Below are 17,870 nucleotides of genomic sequence, written 5' to 3' on the forward strand. Positions count from 1 at the left end.
CAATCCCACTTCTGGGCATACACACCAAGGAAACCAGAATTGAAAGAGAGACGTGTACCACAATGTTCACTGCAGCACTGTTTACATTAGCCAGGACATGGAAGTAAAGTATATGTCCATCAGCAGACAAATGGATAAGAAAGCTGTGGTACATATATACAATGGAATATTACTCAGCCATTAAAAAGAACACATTTGAATCAGTTATAACGAGGTGGATGAAACTGGAGCCTATTACACAGAGAGAAGTAAGCCAGAAAGGAAAACACCAATACAGTATATTAACACATATATATGGAATTTAAAAAGATGGTAACAATGCTATATATATATGAGACAGCAAAAGAGACAGAGATGTATAGTAATATTTAGTCTTTTAGACTCTGTGGGAGAGGGTGAGGGTGGGATGATTTGGGAGAATGGCATTGAAGCATGTATATTATCATATGTGAAAGGAACAGCCAGTCCAGGTTTGATGCATGAAACAGGGTGCTTGGGGCTGATGCACTGGGATGACCCAGAGGGATGGGATGGGGATGGAGTTAGGAAGGGGGTTCAGGATGAGGAACACCTGTACACCTGTGGCAGTTTCATGTCAATATATGGTAAAACCACTATAATTACTGTAAAGTAATTAGCCTTCAGTTAAAATAAGTAAATTTATTTTTTAAAAAAAGAAATAAAAAATAAAACAACAACAAAGAAACAATTTAGGTTATTGCATAAATGTAGTTCATAAAGCAGCAGCATGGCTTGGGAGGATTAACTCCAATTTGAAAGAAGTTGTGACTAAAACATTACTAAATGGCAAAGCAGTCTACAGAAAGGGTTTGGGAAAGAAGAATCAATGCAGCAAATGCCATTGTTAAGAAAACTGCCACAGCAACTCTAACTTTCAGCAAACATAATCCTAATCAGTCAGCAGTGATTAACATTAAGGCAAGATCTTCTGCCAGCAGAGATCAGAACTCACCGAAGACTTAGATAATGGTTAGCAATTTTTTTTCCTGTAGGAATAAAACATTCAAACATCAAGACAGGGACTTCCCTGGTGGTCCAGACTGCACATTTCCAATGGAGAGGGAAAGGGTTTGATCCCTTGTCAGGAAACTAGATCCCACATGCTGCATGGAATGACCAAAATAAAAACAAAACCATATTTTTTCAACATACAATGCTGTTATTTCACACTACTTAATTTTTTATGTAACAGAATACCAAAAATTCATGTGACTCACTTTACTGTGAAACTTGCTTGACTGCAGTGGTCTGAAACTAAACATGCAATGTCTCTGAGGTAGCCTTATAACCCACTAAGTTCACTACTATTGAGTAATGTAATCATAATATAAAAAACATTATAATTAAAAGTTAAAAAGTAGAATCTCTTTGGCTTTGATTTTAAATTTCTTAATGTTACAGAAAACCCAGAATAGATTAATTATATTTATTTATATATATATATATATATATATATATATATAGTAGCTAAATGAAGCAGTGGAAATAAGTATCTTCTCTGTTAATCACAAAACTTTTATAAAGTACAATTATAGTTACAGACTTCTCATAAAAAAGAGAAAGCACAAACAAGATAAGTTATGTTAGGAAATTTTTCAATTCTTTTTCTTTTCTGTAATTCTCTTATGGTAAAGAACAAAAGGCAAATCATTTTAAACAGAAAATCCCAATGTATCTGAAATGCTGAATTCAGTGCCATGTTAAGGTATGCTATGCAAAGAGTAAATTTCAATGTATATGCAGTTTTTAAGAAGAAATAAAAATGACAGGAAACAAAAACAACAGAGGACAAAGTCTTCTTAAATCAAATTCTATTTGTGAATTCAGCAAAATAATTTCTATAAAACAAAACAGCAAAATATTTAAATAGTATAAGATGGGCTGTATTTGTTTGCAGGGATATTTGGTTTTTAGACAGGCTCCAAAATATTACACACATTTAAAAGTTACCAATTCTTTTTTAAATATAGTATTTACTCCCAAGTTTCCTGAAATCCTGAAACAAATGCTTATTTTAAAATAGTACTTCAGAATTATAATAACTAACCAAAAATTTATGTTTTAAATAAACCTCACAAGAGTAAGTTTTAGAATGCAAAAGAACCTGGGACAACTTTGCTACCAAGTAAAATTCTGACTGACTAGACTTATCAGCCAGACATCTTGGTGCAATGGTATTTCAAACTACTATGGGACTCTGATGATGTCCACTTCATTGGCCTCCAGCTGAAGCAAAATTTTAGAACCTTCATCTACTCAAAAAACAAAAAAAATCCAAAAAACAAGCACACCAAGTACAGTCTTCTCTTATGTGCTCCACATCATGGCATAGCAAAATTCTGCATATTTAATATTTTAATATTTCTATTATCAATACTTTCACATTTGTGTCCCATCAAGAGACTCGTGTCAAATATTAAATATGAAGAACATACATATAACCAAAAACGGTTTATTTGTTACATTTCTCATTTTATATTTACTCCTGGTATAAGAAATAAAAGCTCTGGGCAACATACCTGTCACTTTGAGGAAACTGCTATCATTCACGTAACATTGTTCTCACTGGCTATATAAACTTAGTGAGTGCTCCCGCTGGCTACACCAACATAGTGTGAAGCCAAGCTAAATACAGTATTACTACAGCTTTAAAGTGATCATGTACTATCGGAATAAAAAGGTAATGAAAATATGCATAAACAGTGTTATTACAACACCAATTTGCAACATCACCCATGTAATTCAAAGGCTTACAGTGGCTCCAGTAACTAAGAGTTAGTAAGCAGCTACTGGTGTGACTGATATGAATGGCCTCGTTCAATGTTAACTTTCTTCTCCCCATCTTTTTTTTTTTTTTTTGTAAAGGCTTTGCTCCAATTGCCATGAAGCTGACAATACTGGTTGGCAAGTGCATCAGACATAGCAAAAAAGAAACCCAAAAAATCAAAAGACAACTTTTTGTATATCTCTCATAGACACCAAAAATTTTTTGTTGCTTAAGAATTAACCATCAAACAATACATTATATACAACTTTCCCATTTACATATCGGTATCACCCATTTATTACAAAACACTATACACTTCTCCCCCAGGTGGCTTCCCTGTTGACACCAAACTTCTGCAAATGAGACAATGAATCAACTCTCCACTCCATGTTGAACAATTTCTCTATTTTGTTAAATACTATCCAAGTATATAAAAGTTTGGACTGTAAGGCCTAACAGCCTGGTCTTAAAGAACCAGTTAATTATGGACGTTTCACTGATCCTTCATTTCAGACGAGGATACTTCTTCATTGCCTTCACAGTTTTCTTGTTGCTGCTGGGCAGTTTTCTGATGGTTGTTCAAGTGATGTGCTGCTGGTCCTGTATATGGCTGTCCATGTATGTGACTATTCTGAGAAGTGAAACAGATTGGTATGTCAGACATATCAAATGAAAATGAAAAACTCACATGGTAAAGTATGTCTAAAGGCTTCCCTGGTGGCTTAGCAATAAAGAATCTGCCTGCAATGCAGGAGACACAAGGACGAGGGTTTGATTCCTGGGTCAAGAAAGTCTCTTGGAGGAGGAAATGACAACCCATTCCACTACTCTTGCCTGGAAAATCCAGAGGAACCGAACAAACAACAGTCCAACATGTTGTAAAACAACTGTCCACGACTAAGCAAACTGAGCCTACCAAGTCAAAAAGCAGCCATGAGTCTATTTTCCTTGGGGTGGTACTCAGCAATCTCTGATTTTAACAAGGACCTTTAGATGATTTAAGGAACATTAAAGACCATTGTCTATTCAACTATCTTAAATAGCTGAATTAGTCACATTTATAGTTTATAATTCAGAACAACTTTTCTAGAAACTTTCTCCCCAAATTCTTGTTTACAAATAAAAGTTCCTTCAGATAAAACTTTTATCAGTTATTCCTTTTTGTGCAACAAAGCATCTATTAAAATGAGTTAAACTGTTAACAGGAGGAAGGGAACTTATTTCACATGATGCTTTCTTCATGAAGCTACAGTGGTTCTATGATTACTTGTGTGTATGTTTTTTGTTGCTTTTGTGTGTGTGTGTTCCTCTCTAATTCTTACAGAATTTGGCTAGGGCACACACATCAAGTTTATTAGTCTATAGTTTCAAGAATCTTAACAACTGGGATCTCTGTCATTTTCAGTCTTCTTATAGTCTTTCCACTCTTGATGTTTCAGAGGAGATATACATTTAAGTGTCCAAAATTGTCAGTATTACAATCTTTTTTTAAACTTGGAAGACATTTACTTTTATTTTTACTTTCCCACACCAGCAATCATGTATATCAGACTGGCCTGTTATTGTCCATCAGGAAACACAGCACTATTGAATACTTTTTCCAATGGAGAATATTGACTATTTTATCCAGTGAAGAACATAAGAAACTTTTAAATCTCTAGTCCTGGTGGTTCTTTGAGAATGAACTATGGACTAAAATGTGCTCTGTTAGCTGGATGTCACTTGACTAGTACTATGATCATATTCCTAGGTCGTTCCTGTGCACTGAAGGCTAATTTGACAGAATTGAGGCTTAAATATCATCATTTAAAAGACATTCCTACTGCAACTGAACATTGCACATAAGTAATCAAGACACTTTTACATTGGCTATTTTCATGTTAATGTGTATTATACATATTGATTAAGTGCAGTTTTTGGTACAAGAGAGGTGCCTAGTGGGCAAAGGAAATACCCTAAGAGTGGTCAAAATATGCTGTAGTATCATTCCACTCCATCCACTCTTCTGATCATCTTGTCAAAGTTATTCTTAATAGTTTATTACTTTATAGGCACAACTAAAAGCTACAAAATATTTAAGAAAAATAAGCAAATAATCACAAAAATTAGGGGTTTAAAATGAAGAGAAACTCATGTTTACCTGTTGATAGTGAGATCCAGATGAATGAGGATATAATGGGGCATCTTCTGGTGGAGATGATTCATGATCATCTGGGGCTTCTTGGTCATCTGGCTCCTATTATTAAGATGTTTAAAGACATTTTAATAATGTGAGTACAAAGCAACTTTAAATTCACTTTTAATCTTTTAAAAAAAATTTAAAACCACAAAGCTGATCTTTTTTAGAACATTTTTTCATTTACAGCCAATAAAATAATTCAGAGAAAAAAATTTTGATTCACCTAAACATGTTTAGAACAATTTCACTGAAATTTCTTGAAACTAAATAAAGGTGTCAGGAAGTTTCCTGATTACTTAAGAAAAATTAATACTAAACATTAAAGCTAACAAAACTGCATGACAAAAATTTTAATACAATAAACACTGGCCTATAAAGAAAAAAATTAGTTTTCTTTCTTCCATTTCTATTTGCTGCCCATGGGTGACTTTTTTTACCTCCTCTGGACAGAGTTCACAAGCTTTTGCCAGTGTCATCCTAGCACTATGTGATCTCTCTAAGAAATAACCATTTGATGTTTCATTGCTCTGAACTGGAGGAGACCAATTATTATAAGTGTATTGTGGATTGCCAGTGTATGGTCTTCTTTCAAGTTCATCTCCAAGCCATTCTACTGCCCAGGTCCACTTTCTTTTAAGATCGCCATTGCCCTTCAAAATAAAATAAAACAAAACAATTATGTAAAAGAATACATAAAAATTTTAAATGTTAACTTAAAATGCTGACTCCAAATTTTCATGATTATTTTCTTGGAAAGCATCCATTAATTATGATCCAGATTATAAAATTTAAAAAATAATTCTTACCTGTAATATTTGGTAAGCAACAGGACAACTGCTAAAGAGAGCCACCATACATTTTATACACTGGTATGCTCTTTTTTGATAGTGATTCTTAGAGCGCTGGATAGTATCAAACAATCCATCTCGGTCATCTGGGATTCCTTTAAGTGCATTATGAATTCTAGAAAAGAACCAGATATATAAATTTATAGTGTCTCTTAGCTAACATTTTGAAGTCCACTGCCTATATATTCAATGTATTTTTTAAGTATAGTGTTAACTGCTAAGTCGGTCCCATTAGTAAAGTCACTTCAATGATGAGAAAATAAATACAGAAGTCAAACTACTGTCACACAGCTAGCAATATGGGGAGCTGACTAAGTCTGACTCAAGAGTCTGAAGTTCCACCAAATTATTATCAATCCAAAATGACTTTGCTTTACAGTAATTTAAATGAATTACTAAACAATTAAAGATACCAATACTAAACTGTTCTTATTAAAATTACCATGAAGTATGTCTTCATGACTGCTTCAGTTGAGAACAGATTTACTTAGATCACTACCTCAAGATAGCATTTCAGAGTATAAAGTCTAGTTTCTGTTGAAGTGATACAATCCATCAGTACAAAATTAACCTGAATTCTAATCATTAAAACACACATGGTGGGTTCAAAACTATGCTATTAGTTTGGTGCAAAAATTACTGCAGCTTTATTTTACAGTGTGGAATTTTGCTGTTTGATACAGGAATACATTTATAAATAAATGTGGTTATGATGTGTAAAAGAATGAAACTGGAACACTTTCTAATACCATACACAAAAATAATCTCAAAATTAAAGATCTAAATATAAGACCAGAAACTATAAAACTCTTAAGAGGAAAACTCAGGCAGAACACTCTCTGGCATAAATCACAGCAAGATCCTCTTATGACCCACCTCCCACAGTAATGGAAATTAAAAAAAATAAATAAACAAATGGGACCCAATTAAACTTAAAAGTTTTTGCACAAGGAAGGAAACAATAAGCAAGGTGAAAAGGCAGCCTTTAGAATGGGAGAGCAAATGAAATGACTGACAAAGAATTAAAATCTCCAAAATATACAAGCAGCTCATAAAGCTCCATACTAGAAAAATGAACAACCCAATCAAAAAAAAAAAAAAAATGGGCACAAGAATGAAACAGACATCTCTCCAAAGAAGCCAAACAGATGGATAAACACATGAAAGGATGCTCAACGTCACTCACTGTTAGAGAAATGCAAATCAAAACCATCTCACATCAGTCAAAATGGCCACCATCAAAAACTCTTCAATGAATCCACACCCTGAAGAGGGTGTGGAAAAAAAGGGAACCAACCCTCTTACGCTGTTGGTGGGAATGCAAACTAGTACAGCCACAATGGAGAAGTGTGGAGATCCCCTAAAAGACTGAGAATAGCACTGGCATATGACCCTGCAATCCCACTGGGTTTGGGCATACACCAAAGAAACTAGAATTCAAAGAGAAACAGGTACCCCAATGTTCATTGCAGCACTGTTTACAATAGCTAGAACCTGGAAGCAACCTAGATGTTCACTGGCAGATGAATGTATGAGGAAGTTGTGGTACACATACAGAGTGGTACATGACTTGCCTATAAAAAGGAACACATCTGAATCACTTTTCATGAGGTGGATGAAACTGAAGCCTATATACAGAGTGAAGCTAAATCAGAAACAAACACCAATCTGTACATTAACGCATATATATGGGATTTAGAAAGCCGGTAATGACAATCTTATATACAAGGCAACAAAAGAGACACAGATGTAAAGAACAGACTTTCGGACTCTCTAGAAGGCAAGGGTCAGATGATTTGACAGAGTTGCACTGAAACATGTATAATACCATATGTAAAAGAGATGACCAATGTGAGTTCAATACATGAAGCAAGGTACTCTGAGACAACCCAGAGGGATGAGGTGGAGAGGGAGGTGAGAGGGGGTTTCAGGATAGGGGACACATGTGCACCTGTGGCTAATTCATGTTGACAGATGACAAAAATCATCACAATACTGTAAAGTAATTAGCCTCCAAATTTAAAAACTAAATACGGTTATGTTACACATCCTTTTAATGCCCTTTTCTCACTTTATGTTTTTTTCTAATGACTTTATTACTTGGTTTTATATTTATTTCAGACTAGGGACAGGGAAATGATGTCAGACAAAAAGAAAATTCAGGTGATTTTCTTATTTCAGTCCCAAATGGGTCAAAATGAACCAAAAAGCAGCGAAGATAGCTCACACATCAACAACGCATTTGGGCCAGGAACTGCTATTGATTGTACAGTGCAGTAGTGGTTCAAGAAGTTCTGCAAAAGAGATGAGAAGTATAGGGGCTGGCCATTGAAAGTTGTCAACAACCGAGACCATCATCGATGCTTACCCTCATACAACTACATGAGAAGCTGCCAAAGAATTCAACTTGACCATTCAATGATCATTTGACTTTTTTTTTTTTTTGAAGGTTTTGGTTATTCTGTTTATTTCACTTAGGACACTCAGTGGACAATAACTGGGGTACGTAAAAAATCAAAAAAATATGGAACACTTCACGAATTTGCATGTCATCCTTGTGCAGGGGCCACGCTAACCTTCTCTGTATCGTTCCAATTTTAGTATATGTGCCACCAAAGCGAGCACTCATTTGACATTTAAAACTGGAAAGGTGAAAAAGCTCAGTACATGGGTGCCTCAGGAACTGACCAAAAATCAAAAAAGGGCTGTCATTTTGAGGTGTCGTACACTCTTAATATAGGCAACAACAACAAACCATCTCTTGATCAGATTTTGACATGAGACAAAAAGTGGGTTTTATATGACAACTAGCAATGAATGACCAGCTCAGTGGCTGGACTGAGAAGAAGCTCCAAAGCTCTTCCTAAAGCCAAAACTGCACCAAAAACAGTTCACAATCACTGGTGGTCTGCTGCCCATCTGATCCACTACAGGTTTCTAAATCTTGGCTAACAATGACATCTGAAAAGTATGCTCAGGAAAACTGATGAGAAGTCATGAAAAACTGCAGTGCCTGAAGCCAGCACTGGTCACCAGAAAGGGACCAATTCTTCTCTGTAACAACAGTCAACCATGCCCAACCACATGTCACAGACCAACGCTTCAAGAGTTGAATGAATTGGGCTAGAAAGTTTTGCCTCATTTTGCTGCATTCACCTGACCTCTCGCCAACTGACAATCAATTCTTCAAGAATCTCAACAATTTCTTGCAAGGAAAACACTTCCACAACCAACAGGAGGCAGAAAATGCTTTCCAAGACTGACTGAATCCCACAGCATGGAATTTTATGCAATAGGAATAAATAAACTTTTTGTTGGCAAAAATGTGATTTTAATGGTTCTTATTTTGATTAATAAAGATATGCTTGACTGAACTTATAATCATTTAAAACCCATGGTCTGAAACAACATCATATTTGCACCAACCCAGTAACTTTGGCCACCTGATGCTACGCACTGACTCACTGGAAAAGACCCTGGAAATAGAACTGCCATATGACCCAGCAATCCCACTGCTGGGCATATACATCGAGGAAACCCAAATTGAAAGATATATGTGTACCCCAATGTTCATCGCAGCACTATTTATAATCACCAGGACATGGAAGCAACCTTGATGTCCATCAGCAGACAAATGGATAAGAAAGCTGGGGTACAAACACACAATGGAATATTACTCAGTCATTAAAAAGAATACATTTGCAGCAGTTCTAATGAGGTCAATGAAACTGAGGCCCATTATACGGAGTGAAGTAAACCAGAAAGATAAACACCAATACAGTATACTAACGCATATATACAGAATTTAGAGATGGTAACAATAACCCTAGTATAGAAGTCTTTTGGACTCTGTGGGAGAAGGCAAGGGTGGGATGACTTGAGAGAATAACACTGAAACATGTACATTATAATATGTGAAATAGATCATCACTCCAGGTTCAGTGCATGAGACAGGATGCTCAGAGCTGGTGCACTGGGATGACCCAGAGGGATAGGATGGGGAGGGAGGTGGGAGGGAGTGAGGGTTCAGGATGGGAAACACATGTACACCCATGGAGGATTCATGTCAGTGTATGGCAAAACCACTACAATATTGTAAAGTAATTAGCCTCCAATTAAAACAATTAAAAAAAAAAAAAAAAGACCCTGATGCTGGAAAAGACTGAAAGCACGAGATTTCACAGGATGAGATGGTTGGATGGCACCACCAACTCAAAGGACATGAGTTTGAGCAAGCTCCGGGAGTTGGTGATGGATAGGGAACTCTGGTGTGTTGCAGTCCACGGGGTCGCAAAGAGTTGGACAGGACTGAGCAACTGAACTGACTGGATAAGAACTTGTTGAACTGCTAATGATACATGATTTAATTTCAACTCTAGTCTTATATAGTAGACTGATTCTTGTTCTCAGTAGATAATCTGTAAATTATTTACAGATAAAAATGTATCTTCTTATATCAACGTATGACAAAACCCACTGAAATGTTGTGAAGTAATTAGCCTCCAACTAATAAAAAAAATAATAAAAAAAATTTAAAAATGTATCTTCTTTAGTATCAATACCTGAATAGAAAATATCTAGAAAAAAATTCTCTTTTATACCATTTGTTTTACTTAATAGCATTATACCGCAAACCAAAGGCAGGGATTTTATTGTTTTATGTATTTCTGTTTTGCAATATACATTCATAATATTATTTTTGAGAATTTATTTTTGAGAAATTATTTCAGTAATTTTTCAAAGTCTCATCATTCCAGCAAAAATAACACAACTTAGGCACAGTTTAGCTTGGAACACTTGCAGTATTGTAGTGTATATTGTATTTTTATTCTTTAGTTTTGCAGTGATAACAAAATGGTGTCTATTTCTGCAACATTGTCATTAGTATCAATTGCTTTTCCTAAGCCATTATAATCAACATTGTTTTTACCTTTTTTTGTTCTGTTGTCAATGACAGTGCTTGGCATATAGTAGGCTCTTTGCTTAAGATAGTAACAATCCCATATTAGTCTGTTCACAAAACCTCACTATTTTTCACAACATTTAAATAAAATTTAAATATTTAAATCTTTACTATTTTTATTTTCTTTGGAGAAAAAGGCTATGATGAGACTGATGAGTTTAACACATCTATAAGGTGAAGTCATATACTAAACAATGTAGGTTTTTAATTTCTCTTAAGTAAAAAAATTTTTAAATAAATTCTGGTTAAAGCAAATTAAATTAATAAACCAAGTATTAAGACAAATTACAAATTCTATCAAGATACCAAAATAGATATTGAATAATAAATGAATATAGTATGTAACATTTTTGTTTCATGGTGATTGTCTTCTGTTAACACTATTTTGGGAAGAAGGCAATGGCAGCCCACTCCAGTACTCTTGCCTGGAAATGGACAGAGGAGCCTGGGAGGCTGCAGTCCATGAGGTCGCTAAGAGTCGGACACAACTGAGCGACTTCGCTTTCACTTTTCACTTTCATGCACTGGAGAAGGAAATGGCAACCCACTCCAGTGTTCTTGCCTGGAGAATCCCAGGTACAAGGGAGCCTGGTGGGCTGCCATCTATGGGGTCGCACAAACTTGGACACGACTGAAGTGATTTAGCAGCAGCAGCAACACTATTTTGGGCTTCCCTGGTGGCTCAGCTCGTAAAGAATCTGCTTGCAACGTGGGAGACCTAGGTTCAATCCCTGGGTTGGGAAGATTCCCTGGAGAAAGGAAAGGCTACCCACTCCTGTATTCTGGCCTAGAGAATTCCATGGACGGTATAGTCCCCTGGGGTCTCTAGAGTCAGACATGACTGAGCGACTTTCACTTCACTTCACTCTATTTTGACAACACTAATTTTGATTTGCTGCTTATCTAAGATGATAAATTAGGTGACACTTTGAAAATAATAATTTAATAAGTGGATTATTTTCAATCCCCCTGAAATGTGAGATTAAAGTGATTTAACAATCTGTTCTAAAAATTTAGAATGACCTTATGTCATTCTAAGGCCATTTTACTTCTAAATTTTATTTTTTCTTTCATAATTGAGATTTTCTAGGTTGCTTTGAGGATCAGTACACAGACATTTCAATCCAAACACAATTCTTAGCACACCTACCAAAAATCTAAAAAATCACGTACTTGTTAATCAAGTTATACGAGGGAATTTCCAGCTTAAAATCTGGAGCCAAATTTTCCTTGACAGGATTATCAAGTACCAGTATCTTCAAATACTGATGTGGTATTACATCCTAAGTCCCACTAATTCACAATTTAATATAATATACAATACAAATTCAAACTGTCAATCATTCACATTACATCAATAAAGTTAACAGAAATTCAGATTACAAGGACCAAAGATGTTACACAGTGCACAAAAAATTTTTGGTTATTAGAATGACTAATAGCTGGCAATAGGTACACATGCTTGTTTCTAAAATCAACTATAATCAATCCCTGTGAAGAGCAAAGTGAGGATCAGTTAGCAGAGTTGGGCAACTAATTCTATATCAGCCTTTGTAGGCTCAGTTTTACTTAAAAGAACACAGCAGAATTTTGGGAAACATTAGTTCCAAACATTACTCTTGACCCCAAATATAGTAATAAAACTTCCAACAGGCAAGGATTATTGTTAGATAACCAAATGTTACTTAGTGTAATGAATTTAAAAACATGTAATAAATGATTATTATTTTTCTACATTGACAGAATTTAACAATTCATGAAAAGCTTATATTACTCACTTTTAGTTAAAAAAAAAAATAAAAAACATTAAGTGGAAGCAAAAAAAACTACCAATAAACATAAAACTGTGGTTTTAAGAGAAAATAATAAATAAAACTATGATGGGGAAATATTTCATGCATTGTGCTACTATGTATTTTTAAGAGATTCAAGAAGTAAAATTATATTTGGTTAATAACAATTTCAGCTTGTTTTTAGAATCTACAAAATTATCATTATTTTGGTAGCAAAAAGTGTATCCACCTGTGAGCCTGCCAGGAATCCTCTATCAGTAAAATCTGCAGAAGTAGATCCAAATATGGCCGAAGTTCATAGGTGTATGAATATGCAACCTAAAAACAGATGGGACATAATTGAATTTCTTATTTAAAAGACTAATCAAATTATAGGCATATGAATGTTTATTTTTCTTTAACCTGCCACAGTAGTTCACTGAGGACTGTAGATGAGAACTGAGGATTCTCCCAGCAGCAAAAACGAAGTAATTTGATGGTTTCCTCTGAGTTACTGCAGTCTTCAATAATTTTCTTCACATAGCTTGTTCTCACAAATAAAATGTCTGCCACATTCTGCTGAACTGGCATTATAGGCTGTGATAAGTTAGGGTCACCGAAAGGATTGGGAAGAGGGGGATTACCTAGAACAGATTTGTCATCAATGAACAGCCAATACATGCCTTTGCAAAACTGTAATACTCAATTTTTATTTAAAAAAAAAATGAATTAAGTGCTCTAAACACAAACACTCATAATGGTAGGATATACTAAGATGATAAGATGCAAAAATATAAATGCTGATACTGAAGACAAAAAAAATTAAAGTTAAAATTCTTAAATCATTTCAACCCTACTAATTTTATTACAGCAGGTGGTGAATTTTGTAAAAGGTCTCAAAGTCGTAAAACAGCTAGTTATAAATATACTAAAGCATATAATCTCATTTTATAAATTTCAGAATTTTAATTAAATACTACAGAAGTCTACCATTATTTTTAAACTATTATAAATAACAGGACATATTACTTTACCATTGATTGAAGATTGCATTCTCGATGAGACATTGCAACAGCGGATCAGTTGAGACACTACTGAGTATAACTTGCCTAATTCTGCATACTGATATTTAATTGGAGGACCTGGCCCTTCATCTAAAGACACAAGCATAAAGGTAGCAGGTACACTCAATTTCAGAAGCTGTGTCTTTTCTGCCATACCTATTAAAAAGGGAGAAGAAGAATGTTTATCAAAAACAAAAGCAAAAATAGTAAGAATAGCAAGTGCTGCTTTAATAAATAATTATGTAATACGGCTGCCCATAATTTTTATGACTAAAGTTCATCTCTTTTCATTAGACTGCAGAAATACATATAGAATACAGATGGAACAAAACATACATTGATTTACTTAAGCTAAATTTAACTATCCCTACTATGATATAGTGACATGTCTCTGATATTACAATTATACTAGAGAAAAGTACACTTCACAGAATCTAAAGTGACCAGAAGAGACTAAATAGTATTTCTCATGACAATAAGGTAGATGACAAAGACAGAAACTACTAAATGAGAAATAACATCTCTTTTGTAATCTATTTTTTCCCACTCTAAAAAAATCTTTTTGGGGAAAAAGGCCTATTTCCTATTGCTTTTCCCCCTAATTTATCCATTCAGTTTCTCTCCTAATTCAGGTTTGAATTAGGTTTGAATCTCATTCAGGTTTAAAGGTAAAAAACAGTTCTCAAATTCAACTGTTTCTTTGTTCTTGAATCTTTTACCTGGATTCTCTCACCTTCATTTTTTATTTCTTCTTACCTTCCATGGTTTTTTCTTATTTTCTCCCCTTTCTATTTCTTGCTATTAATTGCGGATTCTTTTTCTCCCCCTAGGTTTAGAAGTTGGTTTTCTCCAAAGTTCTCATTCTACCCTATCTTCTATTACTACCTACTCTTTTGTAGCTAAATCTGTAAGTTTGCATACATAAGGATGATTCCAAATTTTGCATGTGTATATCTCAATGTTTATTGGACTTCTTCAGTAAGCTGTGCAACAGGCCTTTAAAATTTGTTGGCTCAGATAGGTCCCTCCAACTAGGTTTCCTCTCACTAAATGGCAACAGTCTTCTCTCAGTTCCTGAAGACAAACTCTGAACTTAGGTCTTTTCCCTGCTCCATTCACTCAAATATGTAATCACCAAGATCTGTTGATGCTCTCATTAAAAACTCCTGAATATTCCAAGTGTATCTTTCATTGCCAATTCCATAATATTGGGCAATAATGATCTCTATCTACATATCATTATATTACAATCTCTAGTCTTGTACCATTACAATCCATTATAGTCTTCAGCCAGTACAATCTTTCTAAGGTGAACCTCATTAACAATGTTATGACGACTCTCAGTGCCCTCACAGTAACCTGCAGACTCTGTTACAAGACCTGCCAAAACAAAATATACAATGGACAATCTCTCTAACAAGTGGTGCTGGGAAAACTTGTCAACCACCTCTAAAAGAATGAAACTAGAACACTTTCTAAAACCACACACAAAAAGAAACTCAAAATGGATTAAAGATCTAAATAAACAAAAACTATAAAACTCGAGGAAAACATAGGCAAAACACTCTGACATAAATCACAGCAAGGTCCTCTATAACCCACCTCCCAGAGTAATGGAAATTAAAGAAAAAATAAACAAATGGGACTTAAGCTTAAAACCTTTTGCACAACCAAGGAAACTATAAGCAAAGTAAAAAGACAGCCTTCAGAGTAGGAGAAAATAATAGCAAACAAAGCAATTGACAAAAAATTAATCTCAGAAGCATACAAACACCTCATGCAGTCAATACCAGAAAAATAAATGATCCAATCAAAGAGTGGGCCAAAGAACTAAACAGACATTTCTCCAAAGAAGACATACAGATGGCTAACAAAATATGAAAAGATGCTCAACATCACTCATTATCAGAGAAATGCAAATTAAAACCACAAACAGGAGGTCAGAATAGTGCTATCAAAAAGTCTACAAACAATAAATGCTGAAGAGGGTGTGGAGAAAAGGGACCCCTCTTACACTGCTGCTGGGAATGCAAACTAATACAGACACTGTCGAGAAGAGTGTGGAGATTGTTTGAAAAACTGTAAACGGATCTGCCATATGACCCAGCAATCCTACTGCTGGGCATACACACCAAGGAAACCAAAATTCAAAGATAGATGTGTACTCCAATGTTCATTGCAGCGCTGTTTACAATAGCTAGGACATGGAAGCAACCTACATGTTCATTGGCAGACAAATGGATAAGAAAGCTGTGGTACATATACACAATGGAATATTACTCAGCTTTTTAAAAAGAACGCATTTGGATCAGTTCTAATAGGTGAATGAAACTGGAGCCTATTATACAGAGCGAAGTAAGTCAGAAGGAAAAACACCAATACAGTATATTAATGCATATATATGGAATTTAGAAAAATAGTAACAACAACCCTGTATGTGTTGACACCAAAAGAGACACATATAAAAAACAAACTTTTGGACTCTGTGGGAGAAGGCAAGGGTGGGATGATATGAGAGAACAGCATTGAAACATGTCTATTACCATATGTGAAATAGATGAGCAGTCCAAGTTTGATGCATGAAACAGGGCACTCAAACCCAGTGCACTGAGACAACCCAGCGGGGTGGGATGGGGAGGGAGGTGGGAGAGAGGTTCAGGATGTGGGACACATGTACACTCGTGGCTGATTCATGTCAATGTATAGCAAAAACCACTACAATGTTGTCAAGTAAGCCTCCAATTAAAATAAACACATAAATTTTTCTAAAAAAAGACCTGCCAAAGGAGTAGAGGTCTGGTATTTATCTCAATGTCTTTCACTATATCAAGACACCTGAGAAAAACTTTCATATTGTCCAATGGGCCGTTACGTCACACAAAATCTTTGCATTTACTGTGAACTCTGTTTACAAATTTCCTGTATCATTTTCTCCAGCAACTCATTTCTTACTCTATAAATGTAGGTTAGATACTTGCTCAAATGTGCACCTGATATTTTCTTTGTGTATCCTAACACTTTGTATCCCATTAACATTCTTTATTATTGTTGGACTAAACCACAGTGAAGACAGGTCTACAGTGTTTTATCAGAAAATCAAAAAACTGTTTAAAAAAAAAAGCTTTTTCATAAACTGGCTATTATGACACACTTTTTGGTAAAATTTGATTTGAACGAAGATGAAACTATCAATCAATATACTTATTTGTGGCAATGAAAACGACAAACATAATACGGACCAATGATGAGTGATTTCTGAACAGGCAATATCTAAAATGGAAACAAAATAGACTTTTAGTTCGTTCTTAAATCTGGCATTTTGCATTTAAAAAACAGGACTAGAAAATGGAATTTCACTTATGCTTGTTTCTGTTGTAATTTCCTTCCTTGTTAACTATAAGATCTAAGAATCTTAGTCACTGATAAGACACCACAAATTAAAATAAACTATGTAAGATAGTAAGAAAAAGGAGAATTAAAAGAATAGTCTTCCTATCTAAAGGATCACAAATTAAAAGCTAAGTAACAAATCCAAACAGGTAATACTTTAAAGAGGAAAGCTTGGGTACAAAACTTATTTTCTGGACAGAAGGTAACTGAGATTAAAAAGAAGTTATTCAAAATGCTCTGCTAATTACTTGAATCAATTCCTCATAAACAACATATACAAGCAATATATATTAGGACCATAAAACTTTTAACTAGACTACATCTCAAAAATGTAATAAAAAATTAATAACTCTAAGCTGCTGATGCACCAATGTCTAAACCATTAAAGTTTTCTAATTGGACTGATAACAAATTTACTCTTTTTAAAACAGTCTCTTCAATAGAGGTACTGGGAAAACTAGACAGTTACATGCAGAAGAATGATAGCAGAACATTCTCTAAAACCATTATACAAAAATAAAATGGTTTAAGGCCTCGATATAAGACCAAATACTACAAAATCAGTGGAATACAAAGGTAGAACACCAACATAAATCATACCAACACGTTTTTGGACCCATCTCCTAAAAGAAATGAAACAAAAGCAAAAACAAATGAGGGGACTTAAAGTTAAACACACAACAAAGGAAATCATCCACCAAAAAAAAAGACAATCTACTGAATGGGAGAAAACTTACAAATGGTATGACCAGTAAGGGGTTCAAAATACAGTTCATATGACTCAACATCAAAAAACACAACCCAATTAAGAAATGGGCTGGGATGTCCGTGGTGATTCAGTGGTTAAGGACCTACCTCACTATGCA

General features: G+C 34.8%; 1 protein-coding gene and 1 non-coding gene across 5 annotated transcripts in view; both read right to left on the reverse strand.

The window, feature by feature from the left end:
- Positions 1–1,815: 1,815 nt before the first annotated feature.
- Positions 1,816–17,870, reverse strand: part of LOC133051956 (probable ubiquitin carboxyl-terminal hydrolase FAF-X) — a 144,016-nt gene continuing 127,961 nt past the window's right edge. For all 4 annotated transcript variants that reach the window (XM_061136636.1, XM_061136635.1, XM_061136633.1 and 1 more), the window contains 7 exons: positions 13,585–13,770; positions 12,974–13,194; positions 12,801–12,889; positions 5,774–5,930; positions 5,405–5,617; positions 4,929–5,024; positions 1,816–3,419 (listed from right to left, as the gene is read on the reverse strand). In XM_061136636.1, the coding sequence (XP_060992619.1) occupies positions 3,282–3,419; positions 4,929–5,024; positions 5,405–5,617; positions 5,774–5,930; positions 12,801–12,889; positions 12,974–13,194; positions 13,585–13,770 (1,100 nt within the window). In that variant the 3' untranslated portion in view covers positions 1,816–3,281. The remainder of the gene's footprint in view (positions 3,420–4,928; positions 5,025–5,404; positions 5,618–5,773; positions 5,931–12,800; positions 12,890–12,973; positions 13,195–13,584; positions 13,771–17,870) is intronic.
- On the reverse strand, positions 8,334–8,440 carry LOC133053224 (U6 spliceosomal RNA). Its single transcript, XR_009692158.1, has one exon. It is a non-coding gene; the product is annotated as a U6 spliceosomal RNA (small nuclear RNA).

This window comes from Dama dama, chromosome X (assembly GCF_033118175.1).
Source record: "Dama dama isolate Ldn47 chromosome X, ASM3311817v1, whole genome shotgun sequence".
Taxonomy (NCBI): domain Eukaryota; kingdom Metazoa; phylum Chordata; class Mammalia; order Artiodactyla; family Cervidae; genus Dama; species Dama dama.